The sequence below is a fragment of the Physcomitrium patens genome, chromosome 20 (genome assembly GCF_059467195.1).
Source record: "Physcomitrium patens ecotype Gransden chromosome 20, ASM5946719v1, whole genome shotgun sequence".
Classification (NCBI taxonomy): domain Eukaryota; kingdom Viridiplantae; phylum Streptophyta; class Bryopsida; order Funariales; family Funariaceae; genus Physcomitrium; species Physcomitrium patens.
In genome coordinates, this window is record NC_143429.1 from 10,131,031 (window position 1) to 10,147,024 (window position 15,994).

Sequence of the window (15,994 nt, forward strand, 5' to 3'; positions counted from 1 at the left end):
CAGTGAGTTTCAAGGAACTGCACTTCCACAGTCTTGTTTGTTTTTCTTTCTTTGCTTTGATGCAGTTTGATAAGGGGAGATGGAGTTGCATGCTTCCAGCTCAGCAGTTTGCCAGCTATGTCTCATCCCTGTGGGAGTGGTCAACCCATGTGCCAAACAACAATGAAATGAGGTGGACAAATGGGTACGTGTTCCCACACTTGAATTGAGGATGAGAATTGTCCAGTAGGCTTTTCCAAATGCAGCAGGAGGAGGAGGAGGAGGAAGATAACCAGGAGGATGACCAGGATTAAGAGGAATCAAGACCTAAGTCAAGCATGAAGCAGCTCTTGGAAGTCATCAAGAGGTGCACAGGAACCTGAAAGTGGGTAAAGAGTGAGAAAACACAAAAAATGAGGATAGTAAAAAAGCATGCAATGCACAGTTATTCCATTGGATAAGGTCTAAGAAGAGAGAAGTAATGGACTCTGTCTGTCTCACATTGAGCCTATGTGTATGCACAAGGGCAACTGGTTTAGCTTTTTCGGGCAATTTTGTCTTGTATCTTCTGATTCCCCTTCAGAAATGTCCCATCTTCTTTATGCAGAAACTGGACAATGGGGGGAAACTTCCAAGTCAACAGAATGCCACGTCTCCTCCACATCCTATCTACAGTGATATTTGCACATCCAGCCCCCTGCCAAGTGGCCCTCTGCCAACTCTCTCCCTCCCTCTTCACAGCTTTTCTTCCTGCTATCAAAGAGGCAACTATTCTATGCCCTTGTCTGCACTCACACATGTTGATTCTCCAGCTGCAAGTGGGACCTCCACGCCTGCCCAATCTCAAGGGGCCTCCTGGGGATCCCTCCAAAACCTTCCTTGTTCCCCAAAAGTGCCCTTTCTGAGCATATCCTGGTTTCAAGGCTTTGCCCTTTTCCTTCTACTTGGAAGTATATGGGGGCATGCTGGAGGGGAGAACCCTCCTACTGTCTCCATGGGAGAGATGCAGTGTCACTTCCTGTATATAAGTAACTATGAACCAATTCATATATCTTATAAATATACATCTACTGTTCTATATATACCAAAACAATGCACTTAAGTGCATAAGACAAAGATGTGTTCTTTTAGGCCTCTCATAATGGCTAATTGTGTGCTCATCACCATCATGCAATAGGAGGCATATTCTTCATTCCACGAGTGCTTGCCATTTGGAGTGGTCAGCACATTCCACAGGAGAACAATGCCCATCAGCCACCCTACCAATTATTGCCCTCTTTGTTGCCCTACCTGGGTCTTTGACTTTGGTAGGCCAAATGTACATGCACTTGGTACACATCCCATTTACATATGTCATCCCTACCAAATTGCCTTGATATTAATTGGGTGAAAATAGACCTTCTGAATACTGTTTGTGGGTCACAATATCTTGACAAAGTCAATTGAAAAACAAACCTGGCAACACAAGTGTTCACCTCAACATCATTTACAGATTGAGAATAATTAATGCATCAGAGAAAGGCAGACTCTGTGCTATTATTTGGTATGATCATGCACCATACACAACAACAACCTTATCACTTAAGGAAGGGAAAGTAAAGCTCCACATGCCACTCTGAAAGATGATGCCAGAGTAGATATGTTAAAAATACAACCCTTAGGTCTGCATCCATGCAAAGAAAAGCATCCATAACTGGAGATACAGAGAAGGAAGGAAGTTTCAATGTAATCTTCCAGAGAGCATTTATTACACAATGCCATCACATGCTACCTGAAGTGGTGCCACAATTCCTTACACATTTTCCTAAGCTCTGAAAATAACCCTTTCTCCAACCTGGATTGGTCAAGATGCTTCTGATAATCTGCAGTTGAAGTAGTTAGTGATGCTTCCATTCCAAGGGAACAAGGAATAATAGAAGAAATAGAGGAAGGGCAGAAAGGGGAAAGTAAACTTAAAGAATGATGGGGTGAGGCAAATGGTCTTAGGTTTCACAGTTCTCAAGGGGATGCCCAGAAAAGCCCTTGCCCATAATAATTTGACTGGGTGGGTAGCTTTGTGTGCTATTTCTGAGGAGTTTTGTACAGTTTAAAGGGGTGTGAGTCATGGATACTGGCTAGTAAGATTTTTTTTTTTTTTTTTTTTTTTTTTTTGTTGGTTTGTTGGTTTGTTTTTATTTTTTAGTCCACTGTTATGAAGTGTTACTTATCTAACCATGATACATACATTTGTCCAATTCTTGCTTTTCATGGACATTTTTCATTCCTATTACATAGTAAATGCATTTGTTTACACTTCCATTTATTTAAACACAATTCAAAACAATGTTCATCAACTTGAAATTTACCCTTTTTTTGTATCAAATGTTTGAAAGAATGGGGCATTCATTTGTTTGTTATAAAAGTGTTCCAACTTTTTAACTACAGAAACTCATCAATATATTCTGCCAAATAAGTTGGAATATAACAAACTTAGTTTTAAATGAACCCATACAAGTATTCAGAACATTGACACAAATCACAATACTTGCCCAGCATAATTGGTTTTCTAGGAAAGTTAATGCTCCCTTGGAATTCTGATTATGTGATGTTGCAACTAATTGACACATATATGCTTTCATTTATCACTGCTTTAGTCACTATTAGTTGAATACATTGCTCAAAACAAGGGAAAATCTACATGCCATCTATGTTTTCATGAATACAACATCGTTTTTTTTTTTTTTTTTTTTTTCATTTAAATATGGTTTTATGCATTAGTACATTTTAATATTTAATTAAAAACTTGCCGATTATTGCAATTAATTGATGCATGGATAAAGTAAGCCATTTTTTTTTTTTAATTTTAAAAGGAATCCATGGATCTAGTTTTACTTGTCTTCACCTAATATGACACAACTTGATTTCAACTACAATTGCAAACCCAAAGCTACTTAATTTTAAGAGTGCCTTAAAGCATAATTTTAAATAGATTGGTCTGATTTTTATCAGTAGAAGAGAACAACTGGACGTCTCAGATGCTTCAATAATACATACAAAATAGCACCAGACTACTTTTTCAAAGCCAAATTAGTATTGAAAACATACCACAACCAAAGTTTTATATTTTTCTTCCTAAAAGATTTTATAAATTAGTATGCATTTGACCAGGACACGCTTTGACTGTACTTCAACCTACAAACAAGGTCCACCATGTGGCAGTTTTATGTAGATATTAATTTCAAATACACAACTACAACTGTCACCTTGCGTTCAGTACCCATATTTTTCTATGCTGTGTTCTCATTTATAGAACTTAGAAAATTAAGAACCGATTGGATGGTTAAAATTAATTATTGTTTAAAAAATAATTAAATGATAAGAAAGAATGAGATGCTGAAGAAAGAATTTTCATTAAAAGCATTCATCGTCCCGAAAGTGGCCCATTCCCAGCCCATTAGAAAACCAATTCCACACCAGAGACCCATGTCCACAGCACAAAATGCAACAGGCAAAGAATGGGATGCAGTTAAGTGTCGCCAAATGGGAGATAGGCTTCAAAAACCATGTCAACCTCCACAACGAAGTCCTTGTTTCTATGATCACAGCAACAAGCTTAGCAAAGACAGTTCCTGTATATTGTCACCGAAACTTAACCACTGTATCACCATAGGATATATCAAACATACCCTCCCACGCTTTCTTATATGAGTTATCTGGAGCATGGAGAAACTAAAACTGGGTACTGTCATTTAATGTCACGTGTCACTATCTCAGCAACGAGTAATTGGCTCCATGGGTTTGCAAAAGTCTATCTGGATTGTTATTAGCAGTACTGAGAGGGACAAAGTGGACATGCAGAGAGTATTGTATCAGAAATAATTCTGTTGTCTTCACCTTCACACGAAATCAGGCTGGCCGGTGGATGTAAGACACCTGTGCCACATTCGGCTGTTGGGATCCACGTTTCTTGCGTAGGCAATCACCTCTGGGATGGGTAATAGAACATAATGATTGTTTGCGATTCCAACAGTAACACCGGTGAATCCAGCAAAACCAGCATGCACCTGTATACAAAGCAGTTTCCAAAAAACGGAAAGATTCAAATCAGAAACCCTGTAGAAGAGAATTGAACTTGTCGACGAATCGTGATTCCTACAGATGAATAACAGAACATATGTTATGTATGATAGATATTTTGTATTGACCTATGTCTGTCCCAGAGAGAAGACATACCGCGTTCTGCCCAAGTACAGCACACAAGATTCGGTCAGAAGCATTAGCTCGACAGGCTCGGATCATGTACGTAGGATCGATGTACTTCACATCCGCTGCTACTCCAATATTTTTAAAATGGTTTTTTACCTGCAGTGCGAAATATCGCAGGATACATGAATGAGTGGAAATCCTCTCAAGTAAACAGACACTAATTTCTACTTCGGTGATCTCAGTGACCGAACGCTTACAACAAAAAATGTAACAACTAGACCTAATCAGTGATTACCCTGATCCTTGCGTTGTAAATGTTGAATTAAACACGACGAAAGCATGACAGACAAGAAGGGATCAAAAAAGGTGGAGTTCTAACCTCTTTTGTAAGGTGAACGCCTATGTCTCCCAGGACTGGGTTTCCAGAGGCATCAGTGCTATTTGATAGGTTTGCCATCAAATCCTGCGGGCATACTAATGCACGTGAACATATCTTACAGCAGTATTTTGCTTAACAATTGTAAAATATGATGAAATGTATTGGGGACTCGGACTACTTCAAGGCTTTGTGGAAGAGTTTCGACGGTGGTTAAATCAAAGCCGCAGCCATGACTATGCAAGCAGGTTCATCAAAAGCGCAGGAAAACAGAATCGAATTTCTAAGTTGCGAAAGAAGATAACTCGCAATAATATAGCAAGCTTACACAAACCATTCGACAAAAATCAAAGGAGAGCGTATTGGAAACTACAGCCCAATACGTGCTCCTGGTTAAGCAACATGCAACCTCTGCAAACACAAGTCTTAACTCTTTCTGACCGTAAATTACGAACTAGATGGTTGTCAGTCAGCAATTAGATGGTAGATTGAACTCGATAAAGTGAGAACAAGAGGTCGAGAACAACTAACCTGGCCGGCACCCTCAGCTACACAAATGATAGCGCGACCTTTAGTTTCGAGTAAATATTGAACGTGCTGCAACATTCCCTCTGGTCCGTCCACAGTAAATTTTACCTACAGGTTTCATAACTTCGTTATAAACAGAATTTCTGTCTTTACCCCACAATCTAGTTGCAAAATTTGAATTATTATATATAAAATATACAGGATTTCACCAGCTGAAACCAAATATCCAAAATCATGCAAAATTGAATACAATCAAGAACATCGATATACAATGTTCCATGTTAAACCGACGCTGCACACGGCAGAGATCTGCCGCCTAAGAAAGTTATCACAGTAGGAAGCCACCACGTCAACTGTTCAAGGAACAAGAAATTGTAGTGAAATGCTTAAAAGAGCACAGAATCGATATTGGACAGGAATTCTACCTCAGGTATCAAGCAGACATCGACCTGACCACTTGCCAAAGACGCGTGCATGGCAATAAATCCACTCTGCCTTCCCATCAACTTAACGATGCCAACGCCATTGTAAGCACTAGTCGCCTGCATGACAGAGTTACTTATTACACAAAGGTGCAGCGTGAATGTCACATATGCTCACGCACAACACCAGGTTTATTTCATTTAAAATTATTTAACAGCACATCCAAAGAGCTAACCGAAAAAGATATACCTCAATGTACGCGGCATTAATAGCTTTTTGGGCTTCTTCTACAGCTGTATCAAATCCAAAAGTCCTGTCCATGAGCAGGATATCATTATCGATCGTCTTAGGAACCCCCACTACGACGACCTTCCTTCCTCGTTTATGACACTGAAAATAGCACGGGCCAGCATTAATCACTCAGAATTTGTATAGTGTTGAAATACTACGGTCTTCTGAACTAAAGTATGCTTCTCATCATCCACCATTGATGCATCAATCTGGCCTAGATTAACCTATGTATCAAAGGACAATGTTCGGGGACGAGAGGTAAGAAAAGATTTGACCTCGTTATGAATGGCGAGTGCACCTGCATGCGTCCCATTCCCTCCAAGAACAAATAACATGTTGATACCCTTCCTCTGCAAATACAAACGTTCAAGGGTGAACTAAAAATTCTTGAAATTGGAATGGATGGCACTCATGTAACCAGGTACATACATGCATTAGGAAAGCTAATGAATATGAATGAGTATTGGTGTAGCTTTAGAATCCTCTATACACACTAATCTGGTGTGTACAATTCAAATAAAATCAAATAAATTATAAGGGAGCAGTAAATAGCAGCTTAGGAGCAGCCGAACTTACCTCTATGCTATCCACAATGTCAGAAGTTTTAGATCCTCCACGAGACACCCCCAGCAGACTCCCTCCTTCAAGATGAATGTTTTGCACTATTTTCCTTGACAACTGCAACTCAAAAGCCACCATTAGTTCAGCTTAAGTTTACATTCGTAAGGAAGAAATTAAACTAAGGTTATCTGTTTCATATCATTCAAATAACGTTGCCAGTCTTTGCCCGATTCTCTGCGGATGTTGAGCGACATGGGTAGGGTGATGGAACGAACAGGAATGTCATGAAGATTTTCTTCGAAAAAACCTCGGTAGCCATTGCTTATTCCTCGAATATTCTCAACGCCATAGCAATCCAATGTCAAGACGATCTGCAGCAATTTCATGACAGAAGTATTTAAAATTGTGAGGATCCCATAACACCGAGGCCGCTAAAGTCTGTGAAATCCATATGCAGATGTTCACAACCACGGTCAAAAGGTACGTAGAGCACACACCTGACGAATGACATCATTGAGGCCAGGACAAAGTCCTCCACAAGTCACGATGGCTGCATTAACCTCTGCCGGATCGAAGAAGATTTTTGACCGAGGTCCCGCCCTTGCAACCCTTCACAGAGAAAACGACAGAATTATTGGGAACTGTTTATCCGATTTCAACATGAAGGTCATGACAAACAGAAACTCAATGTGGTAAGGAATCCGTGAGTAGCTCAATTGGTAGAATTGAAAGGCGAAAAGCATGGTGAAAAATCTCCGATTACAAAACTGCAAGAGGACCTTTATTCATATATGATCTCGTCATAATCTAAGCAAGAATCCACTGATGACCATTGGTTGCCTAAATTGTAAGGATTGAGCAAACTATCAGTAGTTGTCTTGCTCTATTCAGATGCAGATGTAATAAGAATATTATATTGCGAACGGAACTTCGAGAGTTTGAATCTCTTTCCTTTATGTAGTAATTAGATTGCTTACCATTGATGTTGGAAACGGCATTCCCCATCCATACATTCGGCTCCAGCTGAAGTTGGTGAAGCATATTTTATCGTCTGTTCACAACCATTTCCAGGCTCAGAAAATTCATGCAATTCAAGCTCTAGAGATATAAACACATGAGGCACTAAAATAAACATTTTCTTCAGGGTTTGAATTCTCTTTAAAAAGAAAATCCACCAAGGTTACACTCGAATAACAAACTTTTCGTTCGCCAATGGCATTGCCAAAGTTAAGCAACACCAACGACATCGTCCAAATTGGTACCTTGAGAAGTACACGGTCGTCTTCGTGGACAAACATTTTACCAAGATTGGTGCTCCAGCGGTTCACCTGCCGGCCTTCTGGCAAGGGAAGACTACATCCAGCACAGCAAAAATTCAGAACTTTTCTCACCAGACTGGTGATAAATCCAACTACAAGGGATAGGTTTAGGCTTCCGACCAAAGTGTTGCAAAAATGCAGTGTTAACTTCAGCTGAGAAATTCCACAAATCCCACATTGAGAAACTCATGCGCAGAGCATGCAAAAGAGGATTGACATTCACCTGGTTTTAGCACAAAAAGTAGAAGGACGAGCAGGAATATCGAATACGTCAGTAATGTGAGGTGGCCTGAAATTCTCCGCATAATCTTCATCGCTTATCTTTGAGGATACCCCTCGTTTGTCGACGCTTATGGAATTCCTGACTGTAAGTCGGTTGTTCCCAAAATCGCTACTTCTTTTCTGTACCAAAGACACATCCGGCAAACGGCCCTTGTAGCACCCCAAGAGCAGCTTGCTCGACGAAGAGCTTACAGGTATTTTAGGCGACAAGAAAGCGGACTCCAGGGACTTCGTAGCATTTCCGTCCACCCGAATCGGCATCACACCGACACCCGCCATCATCAACACAGCGAAGTGAATATCAGCTCGACGACACAACCTCTCACCGCTAAACCCTGCAGAACAATTCCAGATCCACACAGAGGCCGATCGGGAAAGACCACTGCAGCAAATCTCGTCTTACGCAATCAAACTACAACCGTAGACCTAGTAAAAAAATCGAACGGATCAACAATTCACCACGACCCAGTTCGGATACTCAATCGCATCGAATACCATGAAGCCCAAGAGCACAAAATCTCAACCCGAACAAACGAGCTGATCATACAACTACTCGGCCCCCACAAGCACTTGTTTGTCAACAATTCCAAACCAAATCGATCTGGAATCACTAAACCTAATACAGTCATCGCTGGCAACTGCCTCGAGCTCCCCCCTTCGAAGGAATATGGTTGGCAGAGACACATTGACAACAAGAATCTCGTTAAAAGTGGGGGGACTCTTTCCAGGTCCGTTCTAGTGCTCCCCCCTCCCTTTCAAGAGGCGAGATCGCGGTTTTGTTTTTCAAAGTTATTGACAAAGTAATGGTGGAGATTATATATATATATATATATATTATTGGAACAAATGGAGGAAACTCTATTGCAGTAAATGATAAATTACATGTGCCCCAGCCAGGTCAGGCTGGAAATAATATTTGTGGTGTGAGTATTTTGCATTCTTTAAAAGATTATTGTATCTGTATTTCTTAGTTTTTAATAGTTTCTGGTTTTGTAGTGTGTGATTTAATACTACCTGTTAGGAATTTGAAACTTGTTCATACGTTGTATTTGTAAATATGTTTTACCTATGTCATTATCAAACTTTTATTACAAACATCTGTTTTTTGGAATAAAAGTTTATTTTTTATTTTTTATTTTTTTTTCTTTCTTTCTTTTTCTTTCTTTGGAAAATATTATGGTCAAACATTATGAATTGCTGATGCAAGCACACCAAAATAATGATGTGATTAATTTGGTTTGGCATCAAATTTGAAGATTCAAATTGTTGCATCATATATGCTTTATATTAATTTAATAAAATTATGTGTTGTCTATTTGTCATGATTTGCATTTCAATAATTTTTTTTGTTCAATTTTTCAAAGTAAGCAGAAAAAAAAAAAAAAAAAAAAAGAGAAAAAGGAAATCAATTTTAAAATTATACATCTAAATGAAAAATAATATACTTACAATTCTTAGTCAAAGTTATTGCATCATTCTACAAACAAACAAGAATAAACCAAGTTACAATATGGCAAAATTATAATTTTTGAACTATATAAAATAACTTGCCTAAAATTAGATATGAAATTCAATTCAAGTCCTGGGATAGTACTGCTAAGCCACAAATAGACTTTACAGGATTAAAAGAAAACAAAATTTTGTAAATTGTTTTATTTCATTTTATTTTATTTCTTTTAAAATATTTGCAAAGGTTATAAATTTTATTCATTGAAGCTTTTAATGATACAAACAACTACTATTTTTATTTTCTATATGTTATGTAAATATCAATAAAGTGTCTACTTTTATATTTAAATAAACTTATGGAAATTATGTCTGTTTAAAGAAACATCATTTTTGAGGGGAGTATGTCACCATGTTATTCCCAATCACTGTCATGTTTGATTGTCCACAACTTTACATCAACTTCTTCAAATAAAAGGATGTGTAATATTTATATCAATATTGTAATATTGAGAAAAGAACACATACTTTCTAACGTCTTTCCTTGTGAAGTTGCTCCAAATCTAAAAGATATATGTCTGTTTGATTGCATTTAATTAAAAATTTACAATTTTCTAGGTATTCTCTTAAAAGTTCCCTGGGTTTTGCACAGATTTAAAGTTGTTGCTTACTGAATGCCAATTCTTAGCAATGGAGGTTTGAGTCCTGCAGGCTTCAATCAGTTACATCAATCTCCTAACCTAATTAACCTACATCATAGTCCCTGATCCGCAGTCCATATTGGCATGATTCACTTCTCAACATCTCATCCATTCTAGCATTCTATAACATGTGCAATCTACAGTGTGGAGCTCCATCAGTACTCCCAAACCTCCACTCCAATGACCTAATTTGAGCCATCTCATTCGCCCATTCTCTCAACAGTCAGCAACTCTACTGTTGAGACTGTTTCCTATTGCGAAGATGTCGAAATTGTGAAGATCCATAGAGACATTACTTATATTTGAATTTGAATTTCCTTGGTACCATGTGAAACCTTAAACTGATGTGTATGAAAGATTAAAGCCTGTGCCTGTGTTGCTCACTGCATTATTCAATTAGGTTCGCGATATGAGGAACAATTTTTATTTAACATGAGGAAAGTGAGCAAATTTAAAGCACGTCTCTTGCTTGAATGTGAGTATCAATTGAAGGTGGCTCACATCAGAGATCCAACAAAATTGAACAACAATTAAGATTTCACGTTTCTCAGGTAAACATCTTCCTCAAAACAGCCTCCAAACGAAGACCTTCGTCTTAACTTAACCTATCTAAAGCCATAGCACATCACCGATGGGGCTCCTCACTTGTCTGCTTTCGTAATGATCAAAGAACACCCTATACACTGTTGTCGTTCAAGGATGGAAGAAAACACAATCTGTAGAGGGAAACTCGTCGAATGAATGGACACCTATGCTGATGATGTGGGGGCACTGGGTGCGGAAGAGGCTGATGTGGGAGTATACATTCCCAACTGAATCAACACAGTCCTCTTAGCCCTAGACAAGCGAGACTTCTGATGCCCTGCCTTGTTCACGTGAATAGAACTCACCTGCGCTGCCTTATCAATGATTTTAAAAGCCTCACTGATGAGCTTCTCAACATGCTTGAAGTCTTCTTCTGAGGCATCCGTCTTCTTCTTCAAGACATCCAAAGCCACAAAGACCTAAAAAGTCCCATCGGTGTGATAGTAAGACAAGGTAACAAATCTCTACTAGATAGAACGACCAATTCTCTATCATGCAAATCGGGAAAAAGTTATTAAAATGGCGGGGCTTAAGTACGAAATGAAGGATGAATAAAGAGAAGCAACCTTTTTCATGCGAGTGGAAATCTCAGACTTCTTGGACTTGTGGTAGACACGTCTCTTTTCACTTTGACGGGCTCGCTTGGCAGCTTGGTCAGGTTTTTTGGTAGGAGCTGCTGCAGCTCTCACCAGTACTGACCTTCTTGCCACTGGCCCTATGACCAAGTTGTTGCATCCTCCACCTGCAAGAAATAAGTGGTTGTGGGGATTTCATTCACATTAAAAATGCAATTGGTAGAGGTAGAGGCGTAAAAAGACTGCACAATTGCACCTATTCGAAATGGATGTGTTAGTATGTTAAAACTGAGAATAGCAATGCGTGTGTCTAGATAAAGAGCTATGCGCAATTTTGCATTACATTTGACTTATAACCAAATAGTGTAATAAGGTCCTCAAACTGTCAAGGCACTAAATCCTCATTAATCACGATAAGCTTAAAATCCCGAATTATAGAGAGAAACATCCATCCTTCTCACAAAACACCCATAAAATTTCAACTATTAGATTAGTCAGGAATAAGGACATGCTGCAGATCAACCGATAGAAAGAATTTGCAGAGTCCCGCAATGACGTTCCAAAGCAGAAACGCAAATTTAAACGAATTCCAAACACACGTACAAAACATCCCTTTGTCACCATTGTTCGAGATTTAAAGACGGCCCTTCATAAACTTACAGTTCATAGCGCAGATTTTTATCTATAAAAACAGAGTTTCACAAAAAGAAAAAAAAAACCAAAATGGAAAAATTCAAGAATAAGGAAAAAAAGGACGACGAAGACGAAGAAGAAGAAATCGAAGTAGTGAAAGAAATGCGTCAAATTCACAGAAATTCCCACATCCTGCCAATCAAAGAAACAATTCTGCAATTCCTAGAAGAGCCTCCAGGCTGCACATAAACATAACCCCAACTCCATTCATCCACCACAAGATAGACAGCAAAACCACACACACACACTTACTCAGCAAACACGAGCCCACAAATGTAGACTGCAGGACTACGGAGCAACGCTGCGGTGGCCAGAAGTTCGAGGGCGTTGCCACGACCAGTGACCCAAGTGCGGCCCTGCAACAGGTCCCGCCCGCAATAGCCATCGCCACTGCTCCAGAAGCAGCCTTCTTTCTTTCAGCCCCAAAGAATGCCTTCAAATTGGCTTCTACAACAACTGGGCGTTGGCAAGGACAGGCAGTCCCAGCAACAAGACCATCAGTCCTATTCTCATCACCCGCCGCATGGTGGATGAAGCTTAAGGTAAATTCTACGTTCATCTTAAACAGTTGTGTGTGTATTCCAGACAAGACTGGACTAAAAGATAACAGCTATCAACTTTCCTGGTTTGACATAAGTTGATCATGCGAATGATAAGCGACGATGAACAAAAAAGTTCATTATTCACACGGAATTTCAACATCCTGAATTAAAACATTTTACAACGAAGGGTAACCATGTGGGTCTTTGCAAAACAGCTTTTACGTAGCGTCATCCTATGCGATAGCTTCGAAGTAAAGAAACCAAAGCAAACACCACATCGCAATCTGATCACAGTTGCGGTGCAAGGATGAAGGGCCCCAGATTTCCACAGAATTCTTACTTTTGTTCCCCAACACCTGACTGCGAATGTGTAATTTTGTACATGCACTCATTGATTTGTTTGTTCGAGATTTTCACCGATTTTATTATTGAGTGAGACGTCAACGCGGGTAAACTGGCACGCAGATTAAGAAACTGCGCGCACTCGAAGTGTTTAGGATGAATAATAAGTAAAGAAGACAAAAATACTTCCCAACCAGAGAGCAAATCATGCTGATAGGTGTTCAAAGAAAATTGTATCTTCTTTGAAGAACTCAACTTGTTGGCAGCCAAATGCCTCGTATAACTTTGAGGTTTCTAGAGTAGCAAACTAGAGTAAAATGGGGGATAAAAAAGAAGAAATAGAATGGCAATCTGATGCCAATAATGAGAGACAAAGAGCTGCGATTAGAAATTAGAAGTGATGAGGGTTGCAAGGAGATAATTGAGTATGCGTGAGAAGCAATGAACTACGTGTTTTGACGAGTGAGGCTTCTCATTTGCATGCCAATTCAAATGACAATGTCATGGTGCTTTGTAATCCACGTGAGGATCCTGTTGAAGGTATCAATCATTAGATGATTGATGTTGAAGAACAACTACACATTTTAGAAGGTATATATCAATTCAACCTTATTCAGAGTGCAGTTGTTCAAATTATTTGTACCAAACACAAGGTGCCTGTTTAAGTCTACACAAGAACTTGTTCAGGTGGCACACCTTTGACTCACAACCAGGAAGAATAAAAACTTCTAAATATGAGATATAAATTTCTTCTTGAACACCATTTAGAAAGGCGGTCGCCACATTCATTTGGTGAACATGGAAGCCATGAATTGTGGCTGGGGCTAACAAGACGCACATGGAAGTCATCTGATTTCAAGAGAGAAGGTTTCAGAAGAATCGAGCCCTTATGGCTGGGAAAACCTCATGCAACAAAGCAGGCTTCATAAAATATTCTGGTTCCATGATTGAGATGGTTTTCTGCTCACTGGAATTGCTTTGCTAGTTTCGCATGCACTTGCTGGAGCAGCAGCTCGTCACATGGCGCCTCGGCGCTCCATCGTGCTCCCAGAGTCTTTGCACAAGTTCTGTCTATGATGTTTTTCACAGGTTGGCATTCTTCACTTAATACTCCAGGTCAGGTGTGTCGTCTCCTGGATGAGATATACGTCACCATAGTTTCAATGTCTCGTCGGTTTTACCCTCCGTGTAGCTGGAGCTGAGAGGTTCCAGATCACTACGTGACTGGAAGTGATCCCAAGGTTACTTGAAACTTGAAGCTCCTGGAACTTGTAGTTTCTTGTATTCCCCTAAATGAGCCACGGGATCTTTTGAAAGATGGATTGCAAGCTCACCTGGGGGTTCTGGACCCTTGTTTGGGGTTGCGTGTCCGACAGATTGTGCAAGATGTGCAGCAAGATTCATACGAATACCAATACAAAAATGAGGTGAAATGCCTCGGAGTTGACGGTATGATCACATTCCGCGATGTATGTGCATTTCAGCAAAGAAAAGGTCGAGTGCTGGGATGCTGTATCGCACAGGCTACTCTTGGACACCGAATGCCCAACGCTTCGCCGGTGATTGCCATGCAAGTGATTATGTTTGCCCTACTGCTGCACCTGTATGAGGAAATAAACACAAGATGAACAGATTATAAGAAATCAAAATAGCAATCAAAAGAACCAAGGAATTATATATACATATATGTATCTATATATATATATATATATATATATTCAACGTAAAACCACAGTGATACCACAGGGTACAAATACACGAATTGAGATCCAATACTGTGAATGAATGATATCAATGGCAACAATATGACGTGGACCAATTGTACTCTTTGTCTATGAATGAATGATAGACATGATAGAGATTGAAGTCATCATTCCAACACCTCCTCTTGCTGCAAACATTGCTTGAAGGTGAATGGCACAAGATGTATTGAGAAGTGAAAGTGGAGTTTTATCATGATAATTTTTAGAGAACCCCATGTTTGTGTTGTTTTAGTTGAATCAAAAGGAATGTTGGCAGTGACTTGGGTTGGTGACAAGACATGATCAGTTGTATTGTATTTTGTCATTTTGTCAACAAGAGCTTGGTCAAACTTGCTTAGAAGTGAGGCTGGCTTTGTAGCATGATGATAAATTGGAAGCCCCATGTTTATGTTATTTTAGTCAATTCAAGAGAGGATGCAATGAATTGGGATTTTGTGTAAAAGACAAAATGGATATCTTGTTGCTTTGTCAACAAAGACATGGTGATGAATGGATCAACTTTTTTTTTTTTTTTTTTTTTTTTTTGTGATAGTGATCATGTTAAGTGATGACAAGAGAGTTGCTCTACTTATTGTGTAAACAACTTCTATTGTATCTCATTGAACAAGGTCACTTTTGTAAAAAAATAAGATTTGGATATCAAGATGTTGTATAAGAGATTAGTTGGTGCTCACACTATTGGTTTTTTTAGAGAGTTGGTGAGCTGCAGATAGATTTTTATGAGATTTGTATTGTCTTGATTCTTTGTATATTGCGTTGAATATATCCAAACCACACCAAGTATTTGTACTTTAATTTGGTATATTAGGTGTTGTAGTTGTGATTAATAGTTATTTTTTGTACCATAGAAAAGCAAGAGGTTGATAAGGTTTACAATTTTGTATGCTTAAGTAGATTTTTTGAAAGTTAAAAAGAAAGAATTGTTTATGTTGTTTTGTTGAAGTCATATTTGAATTATTGTAGTTATTCTAAAGAGTGATGTAGATTCTTTGAAGATTATAGGTTGATGTAGTAGTCTAAATAGTCTTATACTAGAATATAGAGAGACAAGTGGAATTTCAAGATTGCAAGTTTTTAGAATTAGTTGTTTCTACTGAAATAATTGTACTAGACAAAATGAAGATAATAAATTCAAGAAAGAAATCCAAAAGGAAATAGATATGTTTGTGAAAGAAAAGCATGTATTGTTGGAGGCTATTAAAGAACTAAAGAGGAAAACTCATTTTTTGATTTCAGTATAAGAGTTATTGATGATATAAGTATTAATAGTTGGATTGATGATAAAGCTTACGGATGGTGATAGAAATTTGAGAGTATTATGTTTATTGCAAATAATAGTTGAAGATTAGAAGAGAAGGTTGGCTAAAGAGGATAGGATTGAAATAGTGGATCTAGAAGAAACA

The 15,994-nt window shown here is 38.8% G+C and overlaps 2 protein-coding genes across 2 annotated transcripts; both read right to left on the reverse strand.

The window, feature by feature from the left end:
- Positions 1-3,489: 3,489 nt before the first annotated feature.
- Positions 3,490-8,658, reverse strand: LOC112273596 (ATP-dependent 6-phosphofructokinase 5, chloroplastic). The gene is made up of 13 exons (XM_024502537.3): positions 7,886-8,658; positions 7,606-7,696; positions 7,321-7,394; positions 6,841-6,952; positions 6,619-6,714; positions 6,359-6,460; positions 6,058-6,132; positions 5,741-5,881; positions 5,494-5,610; positions 5,072-5,176; positions 4,544-4,627; positions 4,192-4,320; positions 3,490-4,022 (listed from the first exon to the last, which is right to left on the reverse strand). Exons 1-13 carry the CDS (start codon positions 8,224-8,226, stop codon positions 3,855-3,857), a joined length of 1,635 nt encoding a protein of 544 aa, XP_024358305.1. The 5' UTR covers positions 8,227-8,658; the 3' UTR covers positions 3,490-3,854.
- A 1,942-nt stretch (positions 8,659-10,600) lies between these two features.
- Positions 10,601-12,532, reverse strand: LOC112273080 (small ribosomal subunit protein bS20c). Its single transcript, XM_024501442.3, has 3 exons — positions 12,197-12,532; positions 11,243-11,418; positions 10,601-11,095 (listed from the first exon to the last, which is right to left on the reverse strand). The coding sequence occupies exons 1-3, from the start codon at positions 12,501-12,503 to the stop codon at positions 10,841-10,843; spliced, it is 738 nt and encodes a 245-aa protein (XP_024357210.1). The 5' UTR covers positions 12,504-12,532; the 3' UTR covers positions 10,601-10,840.
- Positions 12,533-15,994: the final 3,462 nt, after the last annotated feature.